The sequence below is a fragment of the Oryctolagus cuniculus genome, chromosome 16 (assembly GCF_964237555.1).
Source record: "Oryctolagus cuniculus chromosome 16, mOryCun1.1, whole genome shotgun sequence".
Lineage (NCBI taxonomy): Eukaryota > Metazoa > Chordata > Mammalia > Lagomorpha > Leporidae > Oryctolagus > Oryctolagus cuniculus.
Window position 1 is genome coordinate 29,941,033 of NC_091447.1, and position 17,534 is coordinate 29,958,566.

Below are 17,534 nucleotides of genomic sequence, written 5' to 3' on the forward strand. Positions count from 1 at the left end.
CTTGATGGACCTTAGTCTTTTATGACTTCAAAATGAATTAAGGCCCAACCACGTTATGGAAGGTAATCTTCTCAAAGCTGGCTGATTTAAATGTTAATCATACAGATTGAATAGCCCTTATGTAAAATTCTTGGAACCAGAAGTGTTTTGGGTTTTTTCAGATTTTAGAGTATTTGCCCAGAGCAGTGCATATTTTGGGGATAGGGCCCAAATCTGTATTTGAAATTCACTTATGTTTTTAACGATCTTTTAGGCATAGCCTGAAGGTAATTTTGTCTAATTTTCTGAGTGGCTTACATTTTGAAAGCAATGTGTCACATGCAGTCAGGTGTGAAATTTTCCACTTACAACACTTTGTGACTGAAGATGTTTCAGATTTGGGTTTTTGAATTAGGGATGTTCAATCTATATCTGGAATAACCTCTTTTTCTTTTCTTTTCTTTTTTTTTTTTTTACGATTTATTTATTTGCTTCCCTTCCAGTCCAGCTCTCTGCTGTGGCCCGGGAGTGCAGTGGATGGTGGCCCAGGTCCTTGGGTCCTGTGCCCCCATGGGAGACCAGGAGGAAACACCTGGCTCCTGGCTTCGGATCGGCACAGCATGCCGGCCGTAAAGCGCTGGCTGTAGCGGCCACTTAGGGGGTGAACCAACGGAAAAAGGAAGACCTTTCTGTCTCTCTGTCTCTCACTAACTCTGCCTGTCAAAAAAAGAAAACAAAAAAGAGAGAAAAATTTATTTATTTATTTGAAAGGTCGAGTTACAGAGAGAAGAAGAGCGGGGCAGGGGAGGAGAGAATCATATACTGGTTCACTCCCCAAATGGCTGCAACACCCTGGGCTATGCTAGGCTGGAGCCAGGAGCTTCTTCCTGGTGTCTCATGTGAGTGCAGGGTCCCAGGAACTTGGGCCATCTTCCACTGCCCTCCCAGGCACATTAGCAGGGACCTGGATCAGAAGTGGAACAGCTGAGACTGGAACCAGTGCCCATATGGGCTGCTGGTACTGCAGTCCACAGGTTGCAGCGCTGGCCCCATAATATACCTTCACAGCAACATCTAGACTGGTTTTGACGAAGCAACAGGGCATTATGTCCTAGCTAAGTTGGCCTGTGAAATTAACCACTACACTGTTAATAGAATCCTTTCTGCAGAGTAACAGAAAATATGGCTGTGGTAGCTTTGAACCATAGGGAAGTCTACTGGCTTACTTGAGTAGAGGTATGAAGTTAGGACTTTAGCATTAGTTGGTAAGGATGCCATCAAACACCCAAGTTTCTGTTATTCATAGTTTCTGCTTCATTCTCACTTAAAAGGGCAGATATTCATAGCTACTGAGGTTTTCTGAAGTGTCAGAAAGCTTTACTCTTAGGATTCTTCTGTAGTGCCTTTTAGGCCAAATCTGCTTTTGTGCCTGTTTCCACTTCAAGTTTTTGTCTGTATCTCTAGGACAGGTGGGAACTGGCAGCCAAACATGCCGAGCCATAAAGTTAATGATTTGGTGACCATTTTTAATTTTGAATGTAGAAAGTTGCTTTAATAGCCTATCTTTTAATGTTCCAACTTTTTGTTTATGTGATAATTATTTCCTAACTGTTCTCCATCACTGCTTGTACTTGAGGTTTTAAGCTTATTTTACTTTTAAGTTAATAGGAACCAAACTTAATTTGAGGAACTTGTTATTATTTTAATGTACAGAAGGATATTCCAACAAGTGTCATAATCTCATAAAATTTATTCATTTTATAGATGTTTATAGGAATTGATTTTTTTTTTTTTTTTGACAGGCAGAGTGGATAGTGAGACAGAGAGAAAGGTCTTCTTTTGCCGTTGGTTCACCCTCCAATGGCCGCCACAGCTGGTGTGCTGCGGCCGGCGCACCGTGCTGATCCGAAGCCCGGAGCCAGGTGCTTCTCCTGGTCTCCCATGGGGTGCAGGGTCCAAGCACTTGGGCCATCCTCCACTGCACTCCTAGGCCACAGCAGAGAGCTGGCCTGGAAGAGGGGCAACTGGGAAAGAATCTGGCACCCCAACCGGGACTAGAACCCGGTGTGCCGGCGCCACAGGTGGAGGATTAGCCTATTGAGCTGCGGCGCCGGCCAGGAATTGATTTTTATACTTGCCAAAATTTTTAAAAATCTTTTTAAACTGGCTTTAAATGAGTTTTCTGAAATTGAGTTGAAATTTTACATTAAGTTCTAGATTTAATACAACAAATACGCTTTCAATTTGTACAAATTCAGATTCTTCTATCACCTCGTATAAATTCTGCTGTACCTATTTTAGCAACCAGAATTCTGTTTATTGATAATTCTATACACCTTTACTTCTCTTTCTTAAGCCCTTCCCTGATCCCTGTTTCTTTACTATATTTACTTGCATAAAAAGGGCTGGACTGGCATCTACCTTTAAAATGTGAACAGTGGTTACATCTGTCTGTGAATATAATTCAGGTTGCATGTACTTCTCCCAATACCTTCAACTCTTAGAGCAGACACTACATTAATGATAGCAATTTAATGGGGCACTCATAATTAAGCTAAATAAAACTTCCTTAAACGTAGTAATTGTGCCTTTTTTAAATAAAAGGTTTATTTATTTAAAGTCAGAATTACGGGGGAGGATGGAGGAAGGGAAGGAAGGAGGAAGAGATAGAGAGAGAAAGAAAGAAAATCCATTCGTTCACTCCCCAAATGCCTGCATCAACAGATCTGGGATAGGCCACAGTGAGGTACCGGGAACTCCATCCTGGTTTGCAAGGGTCCAAATAGTTGGGCTGTCTTTCACTGCCTTCCCAAATACATTAGATTGGAAGCGAAGTGGTCTGGACTCAAACCAACACTCTGGTGTTTTAAGTGGGGTCCTCAACAAATATGCTTTTAAGATGATGACAGCGTGACTATAGATGAAATAAGTAAAGTTTTTAGAAGCAAGTTAACTTGGAAAGATAAAATTGCTTTAAACATATTAAGAAGTTAGAGATTAGTTGAAATTTCCAGAAAAAAGGTTCACATGTTATTCTTTAGAAATAATAATTTTTTAGAAAGATTTATTTGTTTAGTTGAAAGGTACAGAGAGAGAGAGGTTGAGATGGAGATACTGATCTTTCAACTGCTGGTTCATTCCCCAAATGGCCATAAGGGCTGGGCTGGGCCAAAGTTTCTTCCAGATCTCCCATGTGGGTGTGGGGACCCAAGTACTTGGGCCATCTTTTGCTGCTTTTCCAACAGCGTTAGCAGTGAGTTGTGTCAGTGGAGCAGCTGGGCCATGAACTGGTATCCATGTGGTATGCCAGCATCACAGGTGGCCACATCCCCAAATATATTAAGTAGAAATTATTTGACAAATATATTTTGAACACCTGTTTTATACCAGATATCCTAGGACTAGGTGCTGGGTAGAGGCAGTAAACTAGATAGACAAGACCCCTACTCCATGGTGCTTCTATCATAAAAACTGAGGATGGAGATTGAGGTTAGGGGATACATCTTCTTCCTTTTCCTCTTCCCTCGGAGAACCAGAGAAAGGAGAGTAGAGGTATATTCTGATCTACCATTACTGATACTGTATGACTTGGGACTCTGATGGGAGGCTGTCACTGTTGGCGGTGGCTTGGCTTTACCCACTGTGCCACAGCGCCGACCCCAAAAAGTGATTTTGAATTTCATATAAATGTCTTGAAAATGTACAGATTGCAAATAATTAATCTGCTTTCTTCACTGTTTACTTAAAGAATAATGTAGTTTTTGTAGCCTTTAGTTTTATAGTTAGGACTGTTAAATCATACCACTTAAATTCCTTTCCTTAATTATTTCTGATGTTGAATTTGGGAAAGCAGAATTCTTACACAGTGTATACTTTTGATTACACATTATTATGTGTTACAAATATTTGGAACTGTACAGGATGATTTTCTGAAACTCTTGCTAGTAAATTCTTACCTCATGTTATTTTGTCCTTCTGTCATACCTGCTGTTACCCCTTCAACCTTGGATTGATAACTTTTAAAAATATTAAACCTTCTAGGGAAAAATCCTACAAGTATGTCAGGTATTTTCTCCTCAGATTTATGGTCTACGGAGTTGGGACTCCAGGACTAAGAGATCATCCTTTTATTTGTCCTTTATCAGCTCTTTCCCATTTTACAAAGCTCAGATCCTTTTCAATTTCTATTCCCTTTCTCTTATAGAGAAGACGTTGATTCATTTTCTGCAGAGAAAGTCACACTTAACTGGAGAATTCACTCTTTGATTTTTAACCTTCTATGCACTTACCTCACTCTATCCATGTGACTCTTGTCTCTGAGGAAGTAATATTTCTTCTTCCTAGTTGAAGCTGATTTCTTCAAGTTCATGGGAACCTTGATACATGGTCTTTGTCGTTGTCGACTGCTTCCCTCTTCATTAGCTCCTAACCTTCAGTTCTGAACCTAGTCTGGTTTCTCCTGTCTTAACACAAAGCAAAAAAAATCTCTAGTTTGCTTATGTACCATCTTGTCTTTTTCCTTGCCTTCGTTAACAGACTTTGTGAAAGAATAACCGGTATTTGCTGTCTGTACATCTTCATTTTGTTATTTACAAGTTGGTCTGAGTTTTCCTTACTACTTTATAAAGATGAGGATACTGATAGTCTCTTGCCAAAATTATCTGATAGTCTCTTGCCAAAATTGTAATTTGTCAGTTTTTTTTCTTAATTGGCAGGGACAGTATTTATTATATTGACTTTGACTTGTTTTTTGAGTTTCCTGGTTTTTTTTTTTTTTTTTTTTTTTTTTTTGGCGAAGAGCTTTGTTTAGGTTTGCTTTCTCCCTTTCTGGCTGGTGCTTAGTAGCTTTTCTCATTGTCTCTTTGCCTTATCCTTAAATGTTGGTGTTTCTAAGTTTATATCCTTTGTGATCTTCTTCCTTATTTCCTGGCTTTCAGAATTGTGTATGTGCATGCGTGTGTGTGTATGTTTAGTCTTTCATGATTTTACTGCTATATATGAATATTTCTAGGTCTTAGCTCCAGTTACTCATTACATATTTCAATGTTCACATTTTACAAATATTTACCAAACTCAATGTGCCCTTCATCCCCATCAATCTGCTTACTTTTAGTTGTGCTTTAAAATCTCAGCCTAAATATCTCCTTATTATCTGTTAAGTTTCTTCTTTTGGGATACTATTGTATTTTTTTAACCTATCAATTAAAATATTATAATACAGTTATTTTATTTACATACTTGTCTGCAGTGCTGCATTATGTATGTGGCTCCTGATGTAACTCTTATTTGTCTTGGTATTCACAGGCAGTAAACTTTGTACACTATTTTGTTGAATAAAGTCTCACAACAGTAAAATTACTTTTTAAAAAAAGATTTATTTATTTATTTATTTATCTGAAAGGCAGAGTTACAGAGAGGCAGAGGCAGAAAGAGAGAGGAGGGGAGGGGAGGGGAGGGGAGGGGGGGGGGAGGAGAGGAGAGGTCTTCTACCCACTGGTTCACTCCCCAGACGGCCGCAACAGCTAGAGCTGTGCCTATCCGATTTTTTTTTTTTTTTTTTTTTGACAGAGTGGACAGTGAGTGAGAGAGACAGAAAGGTCTTCCTTTGCCGTTGGTTCACCCTCCAATGGCCGCCGCAGACGGCGCATCGCGCTGATCCGAAGGCAGGAGCCAGGTACTTCTCCTGGTCTCCCATGGGGTGCAGGGCCAAAGCACTTGGGCCATCCTCCACTGCGCTCCCAAGCCATAGCAGAGAGCTGGACTGGAAGAGGGGCAACCGGGACAGAATCCGGTGCCCCGACTGGGACTAGAACCTGGTGTGCCGGCGCCGTAGGGGGACGATTAGACTATTGAGCCGTGGCGCCAGCCACCAGGAGCTTCTTTAAGGTCTCCCACATGGATGCAGGGGTCCAAGAACTTGGGCCATCTTCTACTCTTTCCCAGGTCATAGCAGAGAGCTGATCGGAAGTGGAGCAGCTGGGTTTTGAACCAGAGCCCATATAGGATTGGGCACTGCAGGCAGCAGCTTTACCTGCTATGCCACAATGCTGTCCCCCAATAAAATTCTTAAAATAATTGATATATTGTGAGAGTATATGTAAAGGTGGAGTTTAAATTATGATTTTTTTTTTTTTTTGACAGGCAGAGTGGACAGTGAGAGAGAGAGAGACAGAGAGAAAGGTCTTCCTTTTGCCGTTGGTTCACCCTCCAATGGCCGGCGCACCGCGCTGATCCGATGGCAGGAGCCAGGAGCCAGGTGGTTTTCCTGGTCTCCCATGGGGTGCAGGGCCCAAGCACCTGGGCCATCCTCCACTGCACTCCCTGGCCACAGCAGAGGGCTGGCCTGGAAGAGGGGCAACCGGGACAGAATCCGGCGCCCCGACCGGGACTAGAACCCGGTGTGCCGGCACCGCTAGGCGGAGGATTAGCCTAGTGAGCCACGGCGCCAGCTAAATTATGATTTGCAGATGTAAACTTGTGGTTTTTTTGGTGTACATTCACTACCCATAGTCTTTGTGTCCACTGTCAGCATTTGCTGACTTATTAGTTGTAAACAAATAATATCTAGGTTAATGCAGATCATTTCTAGAGTTGATAATTGAAAGTTGTTTGGGCTTTTATAATCTTTCCTTTATACGGCGATTTCCCTCATTAGGAATAAACTTACTGAAACATTTTAAACTACATTTTTCTGAATTGTGTTAGCTATGATTTCATTTTACTTTCCACGGTATTTGGGTCATGTGTGAAATACTATTCTGGAATCAGTAAGAAGTGAAAATTTTAGTTTCATTTAAATCAATGTACTATTGAATTTATTGTTTATTTTCTTGGTGTAGTTTCCCTTGTCTTCCCTTATAAACACTTTTAGAAGAAAATCAGTAAAAACAAATGCTTTTTTGTTTTGTTTTATTTTAAAACCAGTTTTGCTAACAGATGTCTTTCTGTGTGAAACAAATTTTGTTGCCAAAGTAAGCTAAGGTTTATACTACTTTCTATGAGTAATGGGAAAGGCTAGTTAGGGTTCACTTCTCGGTCTTGTCTATCCTTCATTGTCTCCCACTCCTGCGTTTGCACTGATTCTTCCTTAACCTGTGTCAGGACCTGAACAAACTTATAGGGAACTAAAAGATAAGTTTATTTTGGTGCAAAAATAAACACCCATGTGAAGTTTTTTCATAATATGCATTTTCCTTGACTTTTCTGGACATCTTGCAAAGTTAAAAGTCATAAAAACACTAGTATCAATTTTTGTAAGTACTGTGCGCCAGTGTTTCAAGAGCTACCATGTCTTAAAGAATAATAGTACCTTATTGCTGTGGTTGAAAGATGAAGAAGTTCTATGTTAAAGTGCCAGCCTCCTACATGACTCAGAAATTCCTTTGTTTTTAAGAGCTCTTTACTTAAAGCTGTATCTATCTTTTTTTCCTCTCTTTCTGCTGTTTGAGTTAGCCAAAACATGCTATTGGAAGGACAAACAATAGGTTAACTAGATTTCATGGTCCTTTTCTTTATTACCTTACATTTCTGAATTTGTTAGTATAAATTTCTAGCCTTCATTTTAAAGATTTCTTTTTATTGTTTATATATTTTCTTTGAAAGGCAGTGAGAGAGAGAGAGAGAGAGAGAGAGAGAGAGAGAGAAAAGGGAAGTAGGGGGTGAAGAGGAGAGGGAGAGAAAGACAGAGATCTTCCATCCTCTGGTTCACTTCCCAAATGGCCACAACAGCCAAGGCTGGGCCAGACTAAAGCCAAGTGCCTAGAACTTCTCCTGGGTCTCCCATGTAATATAGCAGGAGCCCAAGCACTTGAGCCGTCTGCCTCTGCTTTTTCAAGTGTATTAGAAGGGAGAGGGATGCAAAGTGTCATGGGGATGCTGGCATTGTAGGTTGCTGTTTAACTGCTAAAATACAATGCTAGCCCCTGGATACTAGCCTTCATCAGATGAACATTTGTAGATTTTTTCCCCACTCTGTGACTTACCTTTTCTTTGTCCTAACTTTGTCTTTCCAAGAGTGCTTACTAACTTCCAGTTTCTTCTTTCACATATTGTGGTTTTGATGTTGCACTTGTTCTGGCAGCATTTACTGAAAAGGCCATCTTTTCTTTGTTAAAGTACTTTTGATCTTATGTTGAAGATCGGTTGACTTTTTTTGGAATGTATATATTTCCAGACTTTTTCTTTTTTTTCTAAAATTTATTTATTTGAAAAGCAGAGTCAGAGAGAGAGAGAGAGAGAGAGAGGGAGGAAAAAACAGAGAGGTCTTCCATCTGTTGGTTCACTCCCCAAATGTCCTCAACAGACAGAGCAGGGCCAGGCCGAAGCCAGGAGCCAGGAACCAGGAGCTTCTTCTGGATCTCCTATGTGAGTGCAGGGGCCCAAGCACTGGGGCCAACTTCTGCTGCTTTCCCAGGTATGTTAGCAGGGAGCTGAATTGGAAGTGGAGCAACCAGAACTCGAACCAGCTCCCATGTCGGGTGTTGGCATCACAGGTACGCCATAGCACCGGCTCCCAGACTTTCTCTTCTGTTCCATTAATCTGCTTCTCTGGTTTTTTTTTTTTTTTTTCTCCTGTCAGATTCTGCATTATATGGATTACTGTTAAGTCTTAAAGTTTGATAGTGTTAATTCTTTAACTTCATACGCGTTCAGTATTGTATTACTATTCTGAGCCTCTGCTGTGTTTGTAAATATTAGAATCAATTTGTTGATACCCATGAAATAACTTGGTAGGATTTTGATTAGTATTGCATTAAATGTATATATCAAGTTGGGAAGAACTGACATCTTCACATTATTTAGTCTTCCTCTCTATGTACAGGGAATATCTGTTTAGATCTTTGATCTCTTTCATCACAATTTGTGATTTTCTTCATATAGATGATATATATGCTTTTTAATCTCAAATTTCAATTGTTCATTTTGGGTGTATAAGAAAGTGTCTGATTGGGTGTCTATCCTTAATTTAGGGACATTCTCAGTCATTGTTTTAAGTATTTCTTCTATTCCTTTTTTTATTCTCTGATACTCCTGTTACATGTATGTTAACACCTGTGTAATTGTCCCCATAGTTACTGGGTATTCTGTTCTTTTTTCATTCTTCTTTCTCTGCATTTCAATTTTGAAAGTTCCTTTTGACATGTCTTCAGGCTCACTGATCGTTTCCTTCTAGTATATTAATGAACCCATTAAAGGCATTTTTAAAATTTATTTTGAATATTGCCCTTTGATTTTTTTTTGTTTCCATTTCTCTTTTCACAGTACCCTTCTGCTCTTGTATGGTCTCACTTTTTTTTCTCCACTAAAGTCCTTAGCTTGTTAATCATAGTTTTAAAAAATTCCTGGTTTGATAATTCCAGTACAATTTATATGGCTGTGTCTGACTGTGTTGCTTATTTTGTTTCTTCAGACTGTTTTAATATGCCTTGCAGTTTTTCACTGAAAGCTGGACATGATGTATGGGATAGAAGCAAATGAGGTAAATAGGTCTTTAGTGTAAGGTTTTTGTGTTTATCTGGCTAGTAGTTAGGCTATATTTATGTTTGTTGTACCCAAAGGTGTGAGAGGCTAAGATTTTTTCTAGTTTCCTTGTTTTTGTCTTCCATGTTTTCTGTTTCCGTGATGACTTTTTCTTAAATAAGTTCTAATATGTGCAGTTCTTTCAGTTGTATTCTCCATTTATCATACAAAAAACCATATTATATGGTGGTAAGACGTAGGTGCAGGTAGGGGAAGCATTCTGTAGTTCTCTTGTTTGTTCTCAGTGTTTTAGTGAGCTTTTGCCTGCTGTACCTTCACAAGTCATCCCTCCCCCCTTTTTTTTAAAGAAAAAAAAGATTTATTGAAAGGCAGAGTTATATGTATGTTATATATAGAGAGAGAGAAAGAGAGAGACATGCACACACACACGGAGAGTGAGATCTTCAGTGTGCAAACTTACTTCCCAAATGGTTTTAGTGGCCAGTACTGGGCCAGGGCAAGCCAGGCACTTCACCCAGGTCTCCCATGTGGGTGTGGTGGCCCAAGCACTTAGGCCATCTGTAGTTGCTTTCCCAGGTGCATTAGCAGAGAGTTAGACTGGAAGTGAAGCTGGCAGTGCTCCATCCTGTACTCTTGTTGGATGCCAGTGTCACAGGTGGTAGCTTAACCTGTGCTACAATGCTGGCCCCTAATATTTTTTTAAGTTTTTATTTAATGAATGCATTTTTTCATAGATAAAACTTTAGTAATACAGTGGTTATTTCCCCATGCCCCCTCCCCCAACTCCCATCCCATCTCCCTCTCCCATCCCCTTCTTCATTATGGTTCATTTTTAGTTTGACTTTATATACAGAGGACCAACTCCATGCTAAGCATAGACTTCAGCAGTTTGCACTCATGTACACACACAACATACAGAGCACAGTTGGGGAACAAAATTTGCAGTTGATTCTCATAGTACAACACATTAGGGACAGATATCCTCTATGGGGAGTAAGTGCACAGTGACTTCTGTTGTTCGTTTAACAATTAACACTCTTATTTATGATGTCAGTGATTATCCGAGGCTCTTGCCATGGGCTGCCAAGGCTATGGAGGCCTTCTCCAAAAAATACTTTTTAGTTGTATTTTATTTTTTTCCTTTGAAGTAAGACTGGAATGCTGGAGGTGAGTGAGACAGGGTGCTGGATTTGGATATTTTATCCCCCTAAGTCAAGGGTGTGAGTATTCCTAAGTTGTATGTTTCACCTCTCCCAAGTTGTTAAAGGTCTGGTAGGAACCCAGTCTATTAGGCCCTGGTAAAATGGTTTCTCTCAGGATCAAGCCTTGAATTCTTTATTTAGTGGAGGGTTAAGCTTTTGATTATAAAGTAAACTGAAGGGGCCAGCGCTGTGGCACAGCTGGTCAAGGCCCTGGCCTGAAGCACTGGCATCTCATATGGGCGCCAGTTCTGGTCTTGGCGGCTCCTCTTCTGATCCAGCTCTCTGTTATGGCCTGGGAAACCAGTGGAAGATGGCCCAAGTCCTTGGGCCCCTGCACCCATGTGGGAGACATAGAGGAAGCTCCTGGCTTCTACCTTCGGATCAGCGCAGCTCTGGCTGTTGCAGTCATCTGGGGAGTGAACCAGTGGATAGAGGATCTCTCTCTCTCTCTCTCTCAGATAATAAATAAAATAATAAAAAAAATAAGTAAACTGAAAGTATGCCATTGTAAAAACTGAAGCAGCGATGAGAGTGGGAGGCAAAGAGGGTCGAGTGAGAAATACCATTATACATGAAATTTGTTCCCTTTATATAAATAAAAATATTTTTTAAAAAAGGCTTATTAGGAACAGGATGACCTGGGCATATTTCATTATGACTCTTTTTTCCTCTCCCTTCTGGAAGCACAGTAGAATTTTTCTGTGGTCTTTACTGTTACAACTTGGTACGTCTTCTAGTGTTAAAAACACACAGAAGTGTGAGGGCTCCTGTGACTGTGTCTCCCTCCTGGAGTTTTAACTCTTCTGCTTGATCACAGTGAGCCTCCAAACAATTTTTCAATTAGAGTTTAGGCTTTGCTACATTGCTAGTGATTCCCATAGGGATTTTTTTCTTCCAGTAAGTTGTGATTCTCTGTTTTTGCCTGTCTGTCTGTTTAATTTTAGGGGGCAGTGGTTTGCCCTCTAATTGTTTCTTTGATTGAATCAAGAGGTAGTATTACTTTTCGGTTTGTTCTGTATTTTTCTTGTTAGAGGAATGGTAGCTTCCAACTCATTACATGCTATACCAGAAAGCAGAAGTCTCTGATGGTAATTTTGTTTTTTTAATTTTTTGCCTTGCTGGGGCAAGCTATATGACACAGTAGGTTAAGACGCTACTGGCATTGCTGACGTCTCTTTTGTGTAATTGTTCAAGTCCTGGCTGCTCTGCTTTATCCAGCTCCCTGCTAATGTGCCTGGGAAGGCAGTGCAAGATGGCCCAACTCCTTGGGCCCCTGCCTTTATACGGGAAATCCGAGTAGAGTTTCATGTTCCTGGCTTTGGCCTGGCCCAGCCCTGGCCCTGACTGCCAGTTGGGGCAGAGAATCAGCAGATGGAAGACATTTCTCTCTGTCTCTAACTCTGCCTTTCAAATAAATCTTAAAAAATTTTTTTTTTTTTTTTTTGCTTTGCATTGACTTCTCTTCTCTTCTCTTCTCTTCTCTTCTCTTCTCTTCTCTTCTCTTCTCTTCTCTTCTCTTCTCTTCTCTTCTCTTCTCTCCTCTCCTCTCCCCTCCCCTCCCCTCCCCTCCCCTCCCCTCCCCTCCCCTCCCCTCCCCTCCTCTCTTCTCCTCTCCTCGATTTATTTTGTTTATTTGAAAGACAGAGTTACAGAGAGAGAGGTCTTCCATCGCTGGTTCACTCCCCAGATGACTGCAGTGCCCGGAGCTGTGCATATCTGAAGGCAGGAGCCAGGAGCTTCCTCCGGGTCTCCCACATGAGTGCAGGGGCCCAAGGACTTGGGCTGTTCTACTGCTTTCCCAGGCCATAGCAGAGAGCTGGATCACAAGAGGAGCAGCCAGGACTAGAACCGATACCCATACGGGATGCAGGTGCTTCAGGCCAGGGCTTTAACCTGCTGCACCACAGCGCTGGTCCCGCATTGACTTTTTTTAAAAAATACCATATCTGTAGCCACATAATATTCCTCAGTAAGGATACACTATTTTTTAAAAATCATTTTTCATTGGTGGGCATTCACATTTTTGCAGCTATTTTCCGTCAAACAGCAGTGCGAAAAATGTTCTTGTTCATGTATGTTTGCATAATGATACTGTTTTTCCTTAGATTTACTACCAACAGTGGGATCACTAAACCAAAGGATTTTTCTACTTTTAATTCATAGATACTATCAGGTTGCTTTGCTACATTGTTGTAGCATTATTTTAGTTTCATTTGACCATCACTGGATATTGCCCATCCGATAAGTGCAGTGACATTTCATCGTTGCTCTGATTTTCCTGATGACTGGTGAGGGATAAAGTACCCTATATTTGTTTACTTACCATTTTGATTTCCTCTGTGAATTCTTTATGACCTTGCCATTTTCTTTCAGTTGGGTTATTGCTTTTTTCCTTGTCAATTTGTGTATTAGGCTCAATTGTTAAGTTTTAAAATTAATTGTATTCTTTGTAGAAAAATCTGGAAATGACAGCATGTAAAAAAGTAAAAATCACCTATCTGCACACATATAAACTACTCTTAGAATTTTAATATTTGACATTTTTATAAGAATATGTTTCTATATTTAGCCATGGAGAAGATTTTAGTCACATATATTTGTCTTCACTTTACTGTGTCTTGGTATTACTTCCCACTTAGGAAAGTCTTGCCCATTTTTGCTTTTTAAAGAGTTCTGTATTTTTTTATTTTTATTTTTCTTAGTAGTTAGATAACTGATTTATTTGCTTTTTTTTTGCTAGTAAGTAATTGTGAGGAACAGACAAGTTGGCTATCAAATTACCCCATTAGCACTTCAATTAGTGCTTTTTAATTAAAGCCCATCTTTTTCCCATTGAATTGATACACCATTGTTAGGTAGTACAGTTCTGTTAGTACTTGTATATATTTCTGGATTTTTTATTTTACTTATTCATTTACTAATATCACACTGTTAAATGGGGGAAATTTGAACTGTTTTAGTAACTATGGTGGAGCTTTTGCCTGTCTCCCCATTCTCTTCCAGGTATTTTGGATACTGTTCTTACTTATTTTTCTGTGTGGATTTACAATGTAAGGCAAAAACAAAAACAAAAACAAACAAACAAAAACCTCTAATGGTATTTTTGGAAAATTTGGTTTGTGTTTAATTCATAAATCAATGTAGGGGAACTTGACATCTTTATCACGTCAGCTCATCTGTCTCTTTGTTCATGTGTACTTTTCTGTCTTATAAGAGTGTTTTATAGTTTATCTCTGCAGGACTTGTGCAAGTTTCTTAAGTACTTTAAAAATTATCATAAATCTTCTGTTTTAGCTTTTAACTGGTAGTTTAGGACTATTGTTTGCTATATTCTACAAATTGTTTAACTGTAATGGCCTTTCTTTGAGTATTTTTAGCTTTACAGAGACAAAAAAAATCATCTTTTTATAGAGATAGTTTAGGCTGTCATATTTCAATTCTTAATACATCTGATCAGTACTATTTTAATTTAAAATAATATCCTTATTTTACAAAGATGAAATTTTAATACTTTATTAGGTCTAATAGATAATTTCAGTATGAAATGAACATAACAATTAATGGGCAGTTTGTATCAAGTCTTTGAAATCCAATATATATTTTATACTTATTTTTTGTGCTGGCCTCATTTCAGTTGCCTAATTGGCTGGCCCTGTAGCAGAGCAAGTGTTAATTTGAGAAATGTTTTGCCTGGTACTCTATTTTTTCTTTCCTTTGAGGAGAGTTTTAAGATTATTTTGTGAAGTTAAATAGTCCCCCTAGGGGCCGGCACTGTGGTGCAGTGGGTTAAAGCCCTGGCCTGAAGTGCCTGCATCCCGTATGGGCGCCGGTTCTAGTCCTGGCTGCTCCTCTTGTGATCCAGCTCTCTGCTATGGCCTGGGAAAGCAGTAGAAGATGGCCCAAGTCCTTGGGTCCCTGCACCCACATGGGAGACCCGGAAGAAGCTCTTGGCTCCTGGCTTTGGATCGGCATAGCTCTGGCCATTGTGGCCATCTGGAGAGTGAACCAGCGATGGAAGACCTCTCTCTCTGTCTCTGCCTCTCTCTGTAACTCTGTCTTTCAAATAAATAAAAATAAATCCTTAAAAAAGTATATAAATATTTCCACCAGTGAAACAAAACAATCTTTGGTCCTTTTATTGACATTGCTTTAAAATACATAGTTTTATAGCTTGATGTTTCTTAATGAATCTGTATATTTGTAAAGTTTATTCCTTGTCATCTGCAGTATTCTTTATTTTCGGTTGTAGGATCATTTTATTTTCTAATGAATTGTTGCTGCATATATGAACTCTGTGCTTTTTGTGTATTGATTTTTCTCTAACCCAGCTATTCTTTATTCTTTTGTATTTTTCCAGGAAGATGGTCATTTCATAGACAATATTTATATCTCCTTCTATATTTATACTTTGTCTTCACTTTTACTTAACTAGATTCTAGAATAGAGCTAGTAATAATGAACATTTTCATTTTATAAACAGCACCTGACATTTTCCTGTATTGGTTGTTGGTTTCTTTCTATTGCATATTTTCTTAGGGTTCTTTGTTCTGGTTTTAATTAGGAACCGATTATGAACTCTGCTCAGATATCACCTTTGTCATAATGTTGGAGTTGCTTTCTTTTTTTCACAGATAATCTGTTATGAATTTTATTTGCTTTTCCTTTCCTGAATTGCTGAATAGGACTCTATTTGATCGTAATATTTCTTTAGATAGCTTTGAATTCAGTTTGTGCAAGTTTCTTTTAGGTATTTTTTATCTGTAAGTACAGTTGTATAATTTATGCATGTGTGTGCTAAGTGTGGTTTTATAAAACAAAGTTGAATTTTTATAGTTGTATAAAGTAATGAAATGTTTATTGAAAGTTTAGTAGAAGTCATCTAAAGTCCATCTGGGCCACATTCTTTCTTTATTTCAGACAGTTCCTTTAAAAATTTTAAAATTTTCTTTGGTGAACTATACTGATTTTATTCAGTTACTGTTGAGAAACAATTTGTTTGATGTCTAAAGCTGTTAACAAGTTTGTTTTACACTAACCACAACCAGAAACTATGCATTGCGGAAATTGCAGGGTTGATTTTTATGTTAAAACATTTTTCTTCAGGCTTAGAAAACTGGGTTAGATGTTTTCTTGGGGTGTATTTATTGATAATACATCCAGAAAGAAAGATGATTGTTATAAAAGTGACAGAGTAGCACTTTTTTCCCCAAGGATTAATTTGTCATTCCCATCAGCATTTTATTGGTAAAACTTTTGAACCTATAAACACAGTATTTTGTCAAACTTTGTTTTTTTAAATCTTTGTCAAACAAATTGATAAGAATAATATACTATTACAGTTCAAATGAATTTGTGACTGTTTTAAAATTTACTTTATGAGTGAAATTCAATGTCTTTCAGTTAAATATTGTTTGTAGCCCTTGCCTGTTTTCTTGCTGAACTATTGTCTTTTTTGATTTGTTATACTGTTTATTTAGTGTAACATTCAGCCTTTAACTATAATGTAAATTTAAAATGTTACCTCAAAAATAATAAATAAAATAGTAAGAGCCTTTAATGCTTCAATTATTCTTCTTCCTAGGTGCATTTTATCTGGTGTTTGAATATATGGATCATGATCTGATGGGACTTCTGGAATCAGGCTTGGTTCATTTTAATGAAAATCACATAAAATCATTTATGAGACAGCTCATGGAAGGTTTGGATTATTGTCATAAGAAGAACTTTTTGCACAGAGATATTAAATGTTCAAATATCCTTCTAAATAATAGGTATGATAAAAGCTTGTAATATATATGTTTAAAATGAGTGTTATTTTGTGTATCTTGATTCTGTTAAAAGGTTTTAAAATTTAATTGACTTCATTGTTTCAGACTATTTTAACATAATCAGCAGTGCTATAACTCAGGCTACCTATGAGGTATGTTGTATATAGTTTAGTTAAATTAACTTCCAGTAGTATTTTATAATTAAAGATAATAATATTTAGTTATTTGATATTCATCCAAATGATCTAGATGGATCTTCTCTCTTTTTTTAAAAAAAATATTTATTTATTTATTTATTTGAAAGAGTTACACAGAGAGAGGAGAGGCAGAGAAAGAGGTCTTCCATCTGCTGATTCACTCCCCAATTAGCTACAACAGCCAGAGCTGCGCTGATCCAAAGCCAAGAGCCAGGAGCTTCTTCTGGGTCCCCACGTGGGTGCAGGGCCCCAAGAACTTGGGCCGTCTTACACTGCTTTCCCAGCCATAGCAGAGAACTGGATTGGAAATGGAGCAGCTGGGTCTCAAACCAGTGCCCATATGAGATGCCGGTGCCTCAGGCCAGGGCATTAACCTGCTGTGCCACAGCGCTGGCTCCGGATCTTTTCTTAATTAGTAATACGATATCAGGTTTAGACTGCTAATAGATCTAGAATTAAAAAGTCATTAAAATTTTAAAGTGAACTTTTTTGAAATGTGTATACACACACACACACACACACACAGAGTTAAAACTTAATTATAGCATAAACTGAACTCTGGTATTTCTCTTCTGATTAGTGTTGTTTGTTAGTTTAGATAAGACATTCCTAGTTCTGATTTTAGCTAATAGACAGTATTCTATATACCTAGCCCTTCCAAGAACCAGAAAATTAAAACAAATTTTAAATGATACAGCTTAATTTTTGAGCACTGTTTACTTGAATTGAGCAAGTAATTTGTCTTATTACTAGGTGGTAGACATTATCTGAGTTGTCTTATTTTAATGAAAGTGTATTTTTCTAAATAGAAGCTGAGCAGTATTGAAACAATATTGTATTGTAATAAAAAGAGTAATACTAATAGTACAGTTGCCCCGTTGGTGTCCATGGGGGATTTATTTTAGACT

General features: G+C 38.5%; 1 protein-coding gene across 2 annotated transcripts in view; it reads left to right on the forward strand.

Moving 5' to 3' along the window:
- Positions 1-17,534, forward strand: part of CDK13 (cyclin dependent kinase 13) — a 120,546-nt gene that overhangs the window by 54,788 nt on the left and 48,224 nt on the right. For both annotated transcript variants that reach the window (XM_017344445.3, XM_070059760.1), the window contains exon 6: positions 16,243-16,432. In XM_017344445.3, the coding sequence (XP_017199934.3) occupies positions 16,243-16,432 (190 nt within the window). The remainder of the gene's footprint in view (positions 1-16,242; positions 16,433-17,534) is intronic.